The sequence below is a fragment of the Salmo salar genome, chromosome 06 (assembly GCF_965601325.2).
Source record: "Salmo salar chromosome 06, fSalSal1, whole genome shotgun sequence".
NCBI lineage: Eukaryota > Metazoa > Chordata > Actinopteri > Salmoniformes > Salmonidae > Salmo > Salmo salar.
This window is the reverse complement of record NC_138296.1, coordinates 45352461-45366965: the sequence shown is the minus strand read 5'-3', so window position 1 is coordinate 45366965 and position 14505 is coordinate 45352461. Positions and strand designations below refer to the sequence as shown.

The window sequence follows — 14505 nt, the reverse complement described above, 5'->3', positions numbered from 1 at the left end:
TAAACTACATTGTACGTATTTATGCAATGGTAGCCTAACAATGTTTGTTCTCTGTCTCAATGTATACCTCAAAATCAGATGCTTAGGGAGGACTTTCAACCTCTATACAGAATTGACACAATGGCAGACAGAAGTTAAATCTGGTCTACATTTTATATTTATGCACTCAAGTACAGGTATTCAGAAATTGGATGCAAAACTCACAATACATTTACGGGGCCCTCTTGTGGCTATAAATGAGAAAACCGTGTCAGACTTGGTACACACACAAAAAAAGAGCTGTCACTTTGCTGTAGAAATAAGACAATTTTATTGTTAAGTTGAGACATTTAGTGGAATGCGGTGGCTTGCATATCCTCCCTCCAAAATAAAGACACAGCGACATACTTTAAAGAACGAGGGAAGGTTGCGACCCGTGACCATCTTACAGGCACGTTTCATACCAGTGGGCTAGGAAGGCCATGTCACTGAGGACCATGGATGAGGTGATGTGGACAACGTGCTAGTAAACCAAAGATGATTCTGTAGAGGATCCAATCAAGTAGAGGGGAGTGCAGCACTGGGACTCCAGCACTGGGACTCCATGGCAATCAAACTGGGAGTATTTTAGGAGAGCTAGCTGTGAGAGGACATTTGACAGGCCATCTCTACACAATAGACAGTCAAAGGGATGGGTAGAGTCAGAGCCATATTTAGAATATATGGCTCTGGATAGATTACTTCAGATCATTTGTTTGTACGAGGTAATTTAAAGTTATGAGTGGGAAAACAAGGGTGCTTTGGTGTATAGTAGCAGGATCTTATTCACCCAGGGAAGTTTGTGATGGGCTAAGATGAATGTAAATCCAGTTGATTAAATAGCTTGTCCTCTCAGATCAATAAATCCCCAGTATTGTGATTGCTGTGGTGGTTATAATAGGGCTAAAAATGTTCCATCTTTCTCATGACATTCCAAACAGCTCTTTCCCTAAATTAACACAATTACAACTTTGTCATATCACAGGCCCCTCGGTCACTGCGCTGAATTTGCTAGACAAATCCAATATAATTTACTGCATCACGAATTTTGTATTTTTGACAGAACTTACTATATGTAGTTTACCATAGATCAAACCTCAGGCTCCCTCCTCCTCCCCCACACACGGCCAAAATTCAGAACTTTACCACACTCCCAAGCTGAAATTATTTCACCAGTCCATAGTTGGTGGGAGGAGAGTGTGTGAAGGTGGACGCCCATTCCCCTCACCCCACATCCCCTCCATGGCCCATGCATTGGCTGGTCACAGGGAGGGGCGGTTAGGTCAGGGTGTGTGGTTCTCACTGGGGCAGCTGGAGGAGTGTGCCCTGGCCGGCAGGCAGGTAGGTGACGTTGCGGGAGCGGGACAGCTGGAAGGCGATGTCCTCGGCAGCCTCCAGCTTACGCAGCTCTACCAGGCCATCTCCAGCCTCCTGCAGAGAGTTAGCAATGAGCAGGGCAGCCTGGGAGTCACCCTCTGCTGAGATGATGGCTGCCTGTTTCTGTTGCTCGGCCTGGGAAAGTAGAGAAGAAACACTGTTTACTTCTATTCATCCTTTATGAAGGTGTGCAAGGGCAGAATCACTTTGTTGTTTAGGGTCACTTCCAGCTTAAAGTGTATTAAAAATGCACGTTTATCATTCTTATCACCTTACAGAATAAATCTCTGTCAATGTTTCAAACAAACCCTTTCTCCTTCTTACCTTCTCCACGACAAACCTGGCCCTCTCGGCCTCCTGCTGAGCCACCTGTTTCATCTCAACAGCCTCTGTGAACTCCTTACCGAACGTCAAGTGTGTCTGAGGAAGAAGGAACATGATGTCTTCAATTAAAAACACAGAACATGTACAAGTGATGACCAGACCCACTGAGTAAAACGCTGTTGCTTCCTTACTCATTAAAATGGCGAAATGAAACATTTGCGCAGAAAAGTATTCTTCTCACAAGGTAGCGTTATTCAACATAGTAAATCATAGGAATTAGTCGTTTTGAGTGTGTTATCCCTTTAAACAACAGCTTACCAGTGAGACGTCATCCAGGATGAGGCCGAAGGTGTTGGCTCTTTCTGTCAGGTCATCACTGACCTGCCGAGACACCAGCTCCCTCTGGGTGATGAGCTCACCGGCATCAAACCGGGCCTGTGCGGTACACAAACACACCTATATAAATATCCACGCAAGGAAAAAACAGGATAGCGTAGACTTCACTGCAACCAAATGCCACTCAGACTTAGTTTTTTTTTTTAAGAGGTGGAGTCTGTTTTTACCCCAAACACCAGGGTAAAACCTTAAAGGAAATGTGGCATTAGTCTAACACTCACCACCACGGACTTGAGGACCTCTGTGGTGATGGATGGCAGTACCCTCTCGTCGTAGTCCTCTCCGATGCTGGTGAAGATGCGTGGGAGCTGGCTAGTCACCGGCCGGAAGAGGATACGCAGTGTGATGTTCACATTCTGCAGATCTGTGGGGGGAGAATTAAAACATTACAAAAAAAATAAAACTGCAAGAGGACAGTTGACGTAAAAAGGAAAACACTCTTGGATAGAGCTTGAAATGAAACGACAGAAGGATAGGTAGGTAAAAGCTTTTAGTATGCCACTGAAGTGTGAAAGCTATTGTGCTGGTCCGTGACTCATGTTAGTTACCTTTGCTGCCTGTGATGACAGGCACATTGCGCGGACGAGAACGGCAGTCAAAGATGATAGGCTTCTGTACCCACGGAATGAGGAAGTGGGTTCCCTCGCCAACTACGGCGTCTTGCACTCCCCGGAACCTGTCAAATATAACTGCCCGATGACCTGCGTCAACTGAGACATGTGAAGAAATATTAGGTCAATTCAGGTTGATAGTGTTATGGAACTCACAACTTTAAAGCCTCAGATGTGTCATTCGTAATTTCTAGTATTGCATCCAAGTGCTACCTGCCGCCCAAGATCCCCTTTGGGCGGCAGGTAGCCTAGTGGTTAGGGCATTGGGCCGGTAACCAAAAGGTTGCTGGATCGAATCCCAGAGCTGACAAGGTAAAAATCTGTCGTTCTGCCCCTGAACAAGGCAGTTAACCCACAGACAGGCAGTCATTGTAAATAAGATTTTTTTCTTAACTGACTTGCCTAGTTAAGTAAAAAGTTCCACATCAACTGATCCATTTACAGAACTCAATGTCTCACCATTGAAGAGGGCCGAGTTCACAACACCTCCACCAACGGCGAGGGCCAGCCCCAACTTCCCGATGGATTCAAATAGTTTCGCCATGTCCGTAGCCCTGAAAAAATATTAAAGCGATACATTTACTATAATTTCTATTGGAGCTCACCAGATAACTCTAGATCTTAATTATATAATTGAGAATGTGGTGGTATAATACATCTACATGTAGGTAAGTAGCTCCTAAAGCTATCCAAATAAAAGTGTTGTTCGTTTTTCCAGAACTCTGACTTAGTCCCTTCTGACGCGATGGCCTTGGTCTGTCAATGGTGACAAAGCTACATTAGCCACACTAGCTAGCCAAGCAAGCAGACTTTGCAACAAAAACGACTAACACCATTTAACTAGTTATGTGAATTCAAACATTTGTCACGGAATGTCACACCTGGACATGTCATGCCAAGCGATAGCTCTAGATCAAGGTAACAAACACTATCATGACGATCTGTAGCTACATGCTCACGCAGCGACATGAACTTGCAAATCGGTCGCTCGTGTCCATGTTACTCAATGCCTACCTTCCCGGTTTACTGAATAGTTACCCACATAACTAGTCACACAGCATTACAATAGCAATATCTGACTGTTAGGGAGCTTTGTAAATTATATATTTCTACATGTATCTAGTCAGAACGAATTAAATTAGCACTCACCTACTATTTTTTTCAGTTCTGTCTATGACCTCCACCGGAGCCGACGTTATTTTTTCTACACAGCATGGGCATCAACTTCTAACAAACTCCTCTCTGATTGGTTAAGTAGTGCTTCGGGACATATTTATTGATGCAATTCATTGGCTAGTGAGTATATCGCTGAGCATTCTGGTTGCTGAAGTTCACCAACTATGATAATAGTACTATTATGATATAATTAAGCAATAATGCACCAGGGGGTGTGGTGTATATAGCCAATATACCACGGCTATGGGACGTTCTTAGTTGCATCGTGGAGTGCCTGGATACAGTCCTTAGGCGTATTGTATTGGCCATATACCACAAACTCCCGAGGTGCCTTGTTGCTATTATGAACTGGTCACCAACTTAATTTAGAGCGGTAAAAATACGTTTTGTCATACCCGTGGTATACGTCATCCAATCAGCATTCAGGGCTCGAACCACCCAGTTTATAATGACAATTAGATATTTCTGTCATTTGAAAAGGATTGAATCACAGAGTTTCTAAACACTGAGGTGCAACATCGAAAGACTTCCAGGAACGATTGAGAAATAGACCATACAGACCGGGCAAGGATTTGGGTTTGGAGAAGTGAAAAATTCTTCGTTAGTTGTTAATTTTCCCAAAATCTAAAGGTACAATCTATATTTGAACCAAAATCTTATTACTCCAACATCGTGAAACTGACAAACTGACACGTTTTTATGTTCGTCAAAAAAAAATTATATCGAAGGAGTGCCTTTGATCTGACGGTCTACACAAGTGCAGTTCAGCGCTAAACAACCCGTTAGACGCGATGACGTGTTTCTGCGCATGAGCTTGTAGGCCATTGTCGCCATGACATCGCCTACAAGTGTGATCGGGGATTTATATTGGAGAAGCAGTTTCAGCAGTTTCATCTTCATACTGTACTGTCTTTGGTTGAATTAATCATCTCTTTGGCGAGAATAATGCATAGGCCATAATAATGCCATATGTTTGACTGTTTCTTCTTCAGTTAGTGAGACATATTATGAAAATAAAGTTGAACTTACTGTGTATCATTTCAGAACGTTCAGTGGCTGGTTTCACACACACACACACAGAGTCTTGTGAAGGGGGCACGACAACACCATTTCCCCCTCAGGAGACTGAAAAGATTTGCATGGGTCCCCAGATCCTCAAAAAGTCATCCTGACCGGTTGCATCGCCGCCTGGTATGGCAACTGCTCAGCATCTAGGCGCTACAGAGAATAGTGCGTACAGCCCAGTACATCACTGGGGCCAAGCTTTCTGACATCCAGGACATACAGTTACATTTACATTTACAGTTGAAGTCAGAAGTTTCACATACACCTCAGTCAAATACATTTAAACTCAGTTTTCACAATTCCTGACATTTAATCCTAGTAAAAATGCCCTGTTTTAGGACAGTTAGGATCACCACTTTATTTTAAGAATGTGAAATGTAAGAATAATAGTAGAGAGAATGATTTAAGATTTTATTTATTTTATCACATTCCCAGTGGGTCAGAAGTTTACATACACTCAATTAGTATTTGGTAGCATTGCCTTTAAATTGTTTAACTTGGGTCAAACGTTTCAGGTTGCCTTCCACAAGCTTCCCACAATAAGTTGGGTAAATTTTGGCCCATTCCTCCTGACAGAGCTGGTGTAACTGAGTCAGGTTTGTAGGCCTCCTTGCTCGCACACACTTTGTCAGTTCTGCCCACACATTTTCTATAGGATTGAGGTCAGGGCTTTGTGATGGCCACTCCAATACATTGACTTTGTTGTCATTGAGCCATTTTGCCACAACTTTGGAAGTATGCTTGGGGTCATTATCCATTTGGAAGACCCATTTGCGACCAAGCTTTAACTTCCTGACTGATGTCTTGAGATGTTGCTTCAATGTATCCACATAATTTTCCCTACCTCATGATGCCATCTATTTTGTGAAGTACACCTGTCCCTCCTGCAGCAAAGCACTTCCACAACATGACGCTGTCACCCCCGTGCTTCACGGTTGGGATACTGTTCTTCGGCTTGCAAGCCTCCCCCTTTTTCCTCCAAACATAACGATGGTCATTATGGCCAAACAGTTCTATTTTTGTTTCATCAGACCAGAGGACATTTCTCCAAAAAGTATGATCTTTGTCCCCATGTGCAGTTGCAAACCGTAGTCTGGCTTTTCTATGGCGGATTTGGAGCAGTGGCTTCTTCCTTGCTGAGCGGCCTTTCAGGTTATGTCGATATAGGACTCGTTTACTGTGGATATAGAAACTTTTGTACCTGTTTCCTCCAGCATCTTTACAAGGTCCTCTGCTGTTGTTCTGGGATTGATTTGAACTTTTCACACCAAAGTACGTTCATCTCTAGGAGACAGAACGGGTCTCCTTCCTGAGTGGTATGTTGGCTGAAAGGTCCCATGGTGTTAATACTTGCGTACTATTATTTGTACAGATGAACGTGGTACCTTCAGGCGTTTGGAAATTGCTCCCAAGGATGAACCAGACTTGTGGAGGTCTACAATTTTTGGCTGATTTCTTTTGATTGTCCCATGATGTCAAGCAAAGAGGCACTGAGTTTAAAGGTAGGCCTTGAAATACATTCACAGGTACACCTCCGATTGACTCAAATGATGTCAATTAGCCTATCAGAAGCTTCTAAAGCCATGACATCATTTTATGGAATTTTCCAAGCTGTTAAAAGGCACAGTCAACTTAGTGTATGTAAACTTCTGACCCACTGGAATTGTGATACAGTTAATTATAAGTGAAATAATCTGTCTGTAAACAATTGTTGAAAACATTACTTGTGTCATGCGCAAAGTAGATGTCCTAACCGACTTGCCAAAACTATAGTTTGTTAACAAGAAATTTGTGTAGTGGTTGAAAAATGAGTTTTAATTACGCCAAACTCCAACTTCAACTGTATATACTAGGCGGTGTCAGAGGAAGGCCAAAACAATAGTTAAAGACTCCAGACACCCTAGTCCGAGACTGTTCTCTCTGCTACCGCATGGCAAGCGTTACTGGAGCGGCTAGTCTAGGACCAAAAGGCTCCTTAGCAGCTTCTACCCTCAAGCCATAAGACTGCTCAACAATTAATCAAATGGCCACCCGGACTATTTACATTGAGCCCCCCCTTTGATTTTACCCTCCTGCTACTCACTGTTTATTATCTATGCATAGTCACTTTACAAATGACCTCGACTAATCTGTACCCCCTTCATATCGACTCGGTACCGGTATCCCCTGTATATAGACTCATTATTGTTATGTAATTTTCTTGTGTTACTTAAAAAAAAACGTTTTACTTAAGTTTATTTAGTAAATAGTATTTATTGAACTGCATTGTTGGTTAAGGGCTTGTAAGTAAGCATTCGGTGCATGTGACAAATACAATTTGATTTGATTTGTATAACTAACCTTGTGGGGACACATAATTCAGTCCTATTTAAAATTCTAAGCCTAACCTGTACCCTTATCCTTTTTATTTTTTTATTTAACCTTTATTTAACTAGGCAAGTCAGTTAAGAGCAAATTAAGAACAAATTGTTATTTACAATGATGGCCTACCCCGGCCAAACCCTTCCCTAACCCGGATGAGGCTGGGCCAATTGTGTGCCGCCCTAACCCTAGCCTTAACCCGAAAACCTAACCTTAACCGTAACCCTAGCTCCTAACCCTAGCCCTAAAACTAACCCTAACTCCTAACTCTAACCCTTAACCTAATTCTAACCCTAACACTAATTCTAACCTTAGCCCTAAACCCCCTAGAAATAGCATTTGACCTTGTGGGGAACAACAAAATGTCCCCAGTTGGTCAAATGTTTGTTCATTTAGTATTCTTGTCGAGACTTCTGGTCCTCACAAGTGTAGTTAAACACGTCCATGTCCACACACACACACACATACACACACACACACACACACACACACACACACACACACACACACACACACACACACACACACACACACACACACACACACACACACACACTTTGTTGAAAAACAAATGTATCTCATTACTAGACAATTATAATCTAGGTTTTCAATTGACCAATGCATTGATTCATTTTTGGACCTGTGAACCTGGCCTTCTGTTCGCCCCCTGGCGTTTGCAATGAAGAACAACAACAAGCTTAACTCTCAAGTTCCTACGTCATACAGTTTCACTTTCCATCCATGTTTTCAACAACATGCAAGTGAAGTACGTCCACGTCTTTGGTGCTAAACGAGAGACATGAGAGGCTTCTAAAAAGGTAAGGTAAGGATATTTGCGTTGATATCGTTGTGAAAAAAAGCAATGCCTTTGAAGAGCTCTACTTTTTGAGGTCATTTTAAATTGTGTCGTTGGATTTATGCACTTCCTTGAAGTTTCATTTTCTCAGTCTCCGTGGTCACACTTACCCATTCCTTTGATTTTCACAGATGTTGTGATCTGATGGTAAAAGTGATGGTCTCTTTTATAGAGCGGGAAGGGAATTTATTTCTGAAACAGTGGATGAAAGTGATTTGAGGCATACTGTGCCTACTGCTCGATTGCTCTTTGTGGACCCTACTTGAACCTCAAGCAGTCAGTTCGCACATCTCTCTTTACAGTATACTATCAACATCAACGGTATCTCAAGCTGTTTCCATAGCAATGACCTCCGTTGACACAGCAGTTGAATAAAACAACGTTTCTGTTGATTATGTTGATGAAGTTTCGTGGCAACGTCCAGTATAGGGTGTCATTTCATTAAATATCCCGATAACCCCCACAAAAAAATGGTTATGTTGGCCTATTACATGGCAATGACAAATGTATTGACAATTTACGATCAGTGGTTTTGGTTGAAGGGAGACTTGGCTTGGTATACCCACCTATGTATTCCTCCTGTATGTCAGTAACCCGGTTTTGTCCAGCAGATGGCGGAACTGTGCAGGACAGTGAGGGTGAGTGGCCTGCCCACTGATTTAAAGGAGGACCGGCTGACAGACAAGCTGTACATCTACTTCCTGAGGGCCAGGAATGGAGGAGGGGAAATAGCATCTGTCACCATTGTCAAGGCAACACCCGGCTCTGCCCTCATCACCTTTGAGGACATTGGAGGTCAGTAGGTGTGTGTGTGTGCACGTGCATATAATGTGTCTGAGGCTCCAGGGAGGGGAGGGGTGAGGTGCATCGGGGATAGAATGTGAATGATGAATTGGTAGAGAGAAGAGATCAGGAGATTGGAGACTTGATGGTGATAAATGGACTATTTCACCATAACGTAGAGTCATAAAGTAACAACTACAGTATGTCGTTGCCACTGCTAAGTTCCTTAGCAGTAGATTTCCATCTGGCTCGTTGACCATAGCCACTCTTTTTAAACTTCATTTTGCATCCATTTGCAAATGAACTATGAAATGCAAGGTATTATGCTTCATGGCCTGTCACCATCGATTAACTGTGAGCTCGGGTGTTGGCATACATTTCAAGGAGAGGCCAGGGGCAGGAGTGCTTAGTAAGGGTGTTTCTCTGACTGAGATTGATTTAGCTCTTGTACTCTGGTGACCCTGCATAGTGGCAAGGCGCGTGCTTCAACATGGCCGACACATTCTGAAGGTGGACGGGAAGAAGTATGAACTCACCTTGAGTGAACCTCACAAAGACCTGGACCCAAATAAGGTATGTTGTTGACACGATATTTGGAATAAGGCGACACGTTTTGTTTAGACTTACATGTTCTCCCTCTTTCTCCCCCTCTCCCTCTCCCGTTCAGGTCATCTTGAGCATGTCTGTTACTGTGGACTACAGCCAGCTACCTGGAGGAAAGGCAGCATTGACCAGCCTTGACAGGAGTCATGATGTCCAGATCCACTATAACAACCCAGAGCAGCTCTGCACCTTGCAGGGCCTCTACTCCCAGGTCCTGGCTGCACTGGTCCAAATCCTGGGGCTCCCTGTGGCCCTGGCCTCCACAGATACACCCCCACCTGGGGCCAATGATGTTCTGGGAGTCCTTACTAGAGGTACTAGGGGCCAAGCGAAGAGGACTCATACCCAGGAGGCGACAGACTATCACAGGAGAGGTGATGAGCAGAGTGATCTAGGCTCAGGCCCACATAGGGACTTTACGTCTGGAGGTCAGGGCTGGGAGGGGGAGGGGACATCCCAGGCAGAGGGGGGTGCTGTGGGTCTGTGTCTGTCTGAGGAACCCCCCATGGTGGAAGAGGACCTCTCCCTGATCATGGATGCAGACTTGTTCCAGTACCTGCAGAGGCAGTGTGGAGAGGAGTACCAGGAGATCCTCACCCAGCATGGGGTAGAGGTGGTGGACGTGACCGCAGAGGGGGTGACCACCCTGTTCCTACAGAGAGTCCCCGGGGTGGGGGACATTGGGCAGGAGCTGGAGCGTCTGAGGGGGGCTCGTGGGGACCTGAGCCGGCTCTACCAGGAGAACGAGGCCAGGCTCCGGCGAGCCCAGCTGCCCAAGAGCGTCCTCTCGCCCAGGGGAGGCCTGTCCAGGGCCATGGAGGTCCTGCGGGTCAGGCTGCCCAAGCTGCTGCTCAGTGAGGATGATCGGAACATCTACATAGTTGGCAACAGCAGCGATGTGTCCGAAGCTAAACAGTTCCTCCTCCTGGGGGAGAGAGAGGAGGCGGTGGAGGATGTAGCCAGCTTGTTACGATCTCCCTCATCCACATCTGGTTCCTCCAAGCCAGGGGAAGAGGAGAGACTCAAACCCACTCTCTCCTCCACAGCAGGAACACCCCTGGATGCCAGGGTAGATAAGCTGCTAAAGCAATATGAGACGGAGAGGAGGACAGAGGGTGCCCGAGGGTATAAGTTTGCCCCCCGCTTCAAGGCATTAGGGCCGGCTGGGCTAGGAACCAGACCTAGGGACACAGTGACGGTAGGGGACACATCTCCAAGTATACGACCGGGCCTTGGACCCATGTTAGGCCATGACCTGTTTGGCTTAGACAGAGCAGGGTCAGGTGTTGGGGGACTCTCCAGGCCAGGTACACAGAGTAGTGGAGAGGATATACTGTTCAAGAGAGGTGAACCCCTGTTCACCCCCTCCTCTATGGAGAATGGACTCTTCCTGAGCTCAATACCAACACACGTTGGGCAGCAGGGTGAGACAGCCCCATTCACCTCAACTCTGAACACCTTGTCAGGGGGCAGCACCATCCCCACCACCATCTCAACATCCGGGTCAGGATCCACCCTAAAGCGGGCCAGTAGTTTCTCGGGTCGGGCCAGGTCCAAGGTCCAGGACCCAGGACAGAGTGAGGCTGAGAAGGCTACAACCAGAGCCAGGCGGTCCAATAGCTTGGACAGGAGAAATGCCTACAGTGCAGAGTTAACCATTTCCATGGTGATATGGAATTACATGAAGGAGGCCTACGCCACCCGTATACAGGACATAACCTCTGACCTGCATATGAGGGAGAGCCAATCAGACAAAAGCAGTGACATCACTGTTATCCTTATGGGGGCGGAGTCATCTGTGGTGAGCACCTGTCAGTTGGAGATGCAGAAACTGGTTGCCATGGTGAAGACAGACTTCTGTTTGCAGGAGTTGCCTCTGGCTGAGTTAGGCGTGTCTGACCCAGCAGATGAGACGTTAGAGGTGTGCTGTGCTGAGGTCAGGCAACGGTTCAAGAAGGTCTCCATCCAGACAATGAGAGATAGCGTGTTTCTGATTGGCCCCAAACAGCTGTGCTCTCAAGTGGGGGCAGCACTGAGGGAGGTGTTCCCTGGAGAGACAGGCCAGAGGGGGGGAGAAGAGGACTTCTCTGTCCCCTCTACCTCCACTTTGAATCAGTCCAGTTCATTTCAGATGAAGGGGTTCCAGAACTCCACACAGTTTCAGACCAATAGCCCTCAGCGGATGTCTGAGACTCAGAGAGGGGGAGAGGAGGGGCCTGGTGCCAACAGGGAGAAGAAAAACATCCAGAGGAGTGATTCTTCCAAGAGGACGAGGAACAGCGAATCAGAACACAAGAACACAGTTGTTAGCCAATCACCAGTGAGGAAAGACCCTGTCATAAAGGAGAAAGTGGAGAGGGGAGGGACCACGGAGGCAGACGGGCGCAAGACTGACACATTTCTAAGCCATTCAGCGATAGGCAACGGAGGAAGCCCGGGAGCGGTGAATGGCGGCGGTACCAATCAAGACATGGTCACGCCCCCAAACGAAAGCAACCTGAGATCCAGAGTGACCCAGAAGGACAACAACAGACAGTCTAGTGGGGCAGAGAACCAGGAGAGGTCAGGATCAGGGGGAGCTCTAACACGTCACGGCCCGGGAAGGTCTAGTCTGTCTGGGGCACGGACACAGATCTGTGTGTGTGGGGAGAGTGGGGCGTCAGTGAAGAGGACAGGGTGTGGGGTGACCCTGTGCCCACAGTGCCTTCTCAAAGTCCACGTCCAATGTAGGGTTTGCCCCAAGGCTGAGGTGGCAGTTCCACAAGGCGTCCAGGGTAACATGAGCTACTCTGAGATGCCCTTCACCCTGCCAGGCCATGGCAGAGACCCTGTCGTTAAGATCACCTACTGCATCCCAGATGGCATTCAGGGGGTAAGGGCAAGACTTCTCTACCAGGCTATCTGATGAGCCAATTACAGTTGACATTTTAAACGTGTCATGTCAACTGTCCAAATGCACTCTTGGCATTATTAAATCAGCTTACCGTAATTTTCGGACTATTAAGCGCACCTGAATATAAGCCGCACCCACTGAATTTAAAAAATATATATTATTTTGAACATAAATAAGCCGCACATGTCTATAAGCCGCAGGTGCCTACCGGTACATTGAAACAAATGAACTTTACACAGGCTTTAACGAAACACGGCTTGTAACAAAAATAAATAGGCTTTAACGAAACACGGCTTGTAACAAAAAATAAAAAATTAGCAGTAAGCTTTAGTTGTCTTTTTGCACTGAGTCAATTCCTCACTCTGCTGTTTCCAACGTCTTATCATCGACTCATTAAGACCAAGCTCCCATGCAGCAGCTCTATTTCCTTTTCCAACAGCCAGATCAATCGCCTTCAACTTGAAAGCTGCATCATATGCATTTCTCCGTGTCTTTGCCATGATGAGGGTGACAAAATGACTACCGTAATCAGAATGATGGGAAGTTTGAGAGCGCTCGATTTAATCTAATCAGTAAACAAAAAAGTAGTTTGACCTTAACCCGTTCGGCAATTTCACTGGTCTAATGAAAGCTTCATGCCGCCAAAAAACTGAGCACGTCACAGAATGTTTTTTTTTAGCCGCGTCATTGTTTAAGCCGCGAGGTTCAAAGCTGGGGAAAAAGTTGCGGCTTATAGTCCGGAATTACGGTATATCAAAATGTTAAGTCTTAAGTATTCCTTGTCAGTAATTGCTTGCTTTGCATTTCTAAGTTCTGTCATGTTTCTCCTAACACTGTCTGGTGGCTTTTACAATCTGGAACACACCCCACTATCTGCCACATGTCCCTCTCTTGTTGTAGAGGGGCCACCCCTCGCCTGGCTCTGCATTTCGGGGGGGAGTATTTGAGGCCTACCTTCCCCTATGTGAGAGGACCAGGAAACTCCTACCGCGGCTGGAGAAAGCCTTCAGGCTAGGCCTCACCTTCACTGTGACGGGCAGGGAGCCAGGGGCCAGGGTCAGCTGGGACAGCATCCCCCACAAGACCAGCCTGCAGGGGGGCAAGTCTGGGTGAGTACTGGAGTCACAGTACCCATTAGTGGCTCTCGACTGAAATAGCAACAGTAAAGAGCAGAAAGTCAGGGGTCAGTGTTATGTGCTGGTCATTTTATTACCTAGTGTGTGTCCCAAATGCCACCCTATTCCCTTTATAGGTCACTACTTTTGGGAGTATGGTGCCATTTAGGATGTAACCTATGTAAGAAAAGCCCTATTGAGCTCTGGTCAAAAGCAGTGCACTATAGAATTAGGGTGCCATTTGAGATATACGCTATAATGTAATTTTGTGTCCACACAGGAATGGTTATCCAGACTCCACCTATCTGAGTCGACTGTCTGAGGTACTGAGGGCTCATGGGATTGAGGAGGCCCCTGCCAAGTCTCAAGACCAAAACAAAACCTGACAAGGATAGTCTTATCCATGTTTTTAATCAAGGTGTTTGTTTCTATCCGGTGTTGTAAGAATTGAATCTGTATGTATTTTGCACTGTGTCCCTAGACTCCCAAGAAATGTGGAACGCTTGTGTGAGTCTGTATAGTAATAAGCCAACGAGAGAAGTCCTTTTGGTTCTTAAGAGTTTTATAGTTGTACTGTTGTTCATGCTTAATCAGGACCAGTTGATTTACACAGATATTTTATGGATGATAGTGACACAAAAGTGTTTGAGCAACTATTGTTATTGGACCAATATTAGTCCTGGCAGCTATTGTTTATTTGAGCTGTACCGTGTTTTGGATCTCCAGAGATTTCTGACAGTGAACATTCCCGTCTTTATCTTACTGTAACCGCGTACCGTCCATATCTTTTCTGTACTCCCACAGCTGATAGCATTCCCATTCATTATGTAAACACACTCAAAACATGAGCCATGAAATATCAAGGAATTGCAGTTCCATATTGTTTCCTCACAGTAACATCCTAATAACACAGTAACAAAGCCACAG

General features: G+C 45.7%; 2 protein-coding genes across 4 annotated transcripts; one reads left to right on the top strand and one right to left on the bottom strand.

The window, feature by feature from the left end:
* Window positions 1-134: 134 nt before the first annotated feature.
* Window positions 135-3999, bottom strand: LOC106607260 (prohibitin 1). 2 transcript variants are annotated; one of them, XM_014204051.3, is made up of 7 exons: window positions 3876-3999; window positions 3186-3280; window positions 2664-2825; window positions 2337-2479; window positions 2038-2154; window positions 1720-1815; window positions 135-1530 (listed from the first exon to the last, which is right to left on the bottom strand). In XM_014204051.3, the coding sequence occupies exons 2-7, from the start codon at window positions 3268-3270 to the stop codon at window positions 1318-1320; spliced, it is 816 nt and encodes a 271-aa protein (XP_014059526.1). In that variant the 5' UTR covers window positions 3271-3280; window positions 3876-3999; the 3' UTR covers window positions 135-1317. The 2 variants fall into 2 exon arrangements, with proteins under 2 accessions (XP_014059526.1, XP_014059527.1); XM_014204052.3 differs by having other exon boundaries at window positions 3880-3995.
* A 4033-nt stretch (window positions 4000-8032) lies between these two features.
* Window positions 8033-14504, top strand: LOC106607261 (uncharacterized). Of its 2 annotated transcripts, none has more exons than XM_014204053.3 (6): window positions 8033-8146; window positions 8796-8979; window positions 9437-9540; window positions 9635-12442; window positions 13364-13572; window positions 13859-14504. In XM_014204053.3, the coding sequence occupies exons 2-6, from the start codon at window positions 8796-8798 to the stop codon at window positions 13962-13964; spliced, it is 3411 nt and encodes a 1136-aa protein (XP_014059528.3). In that variant the 5' UTR covers window positions 8033-8146; the 3' UTR covers window positions 13965-14504. The 2 variants fall into 2 exon arrangements, with proteins under 2 accessions (XP_014059528.3, XP_014059529.3); XM_014204054.3 differs by having other exon boundaries at window positions 8057-8151.
* The last annotated feature ends 1 nt before the right edge of the window (window position 14505 follows it).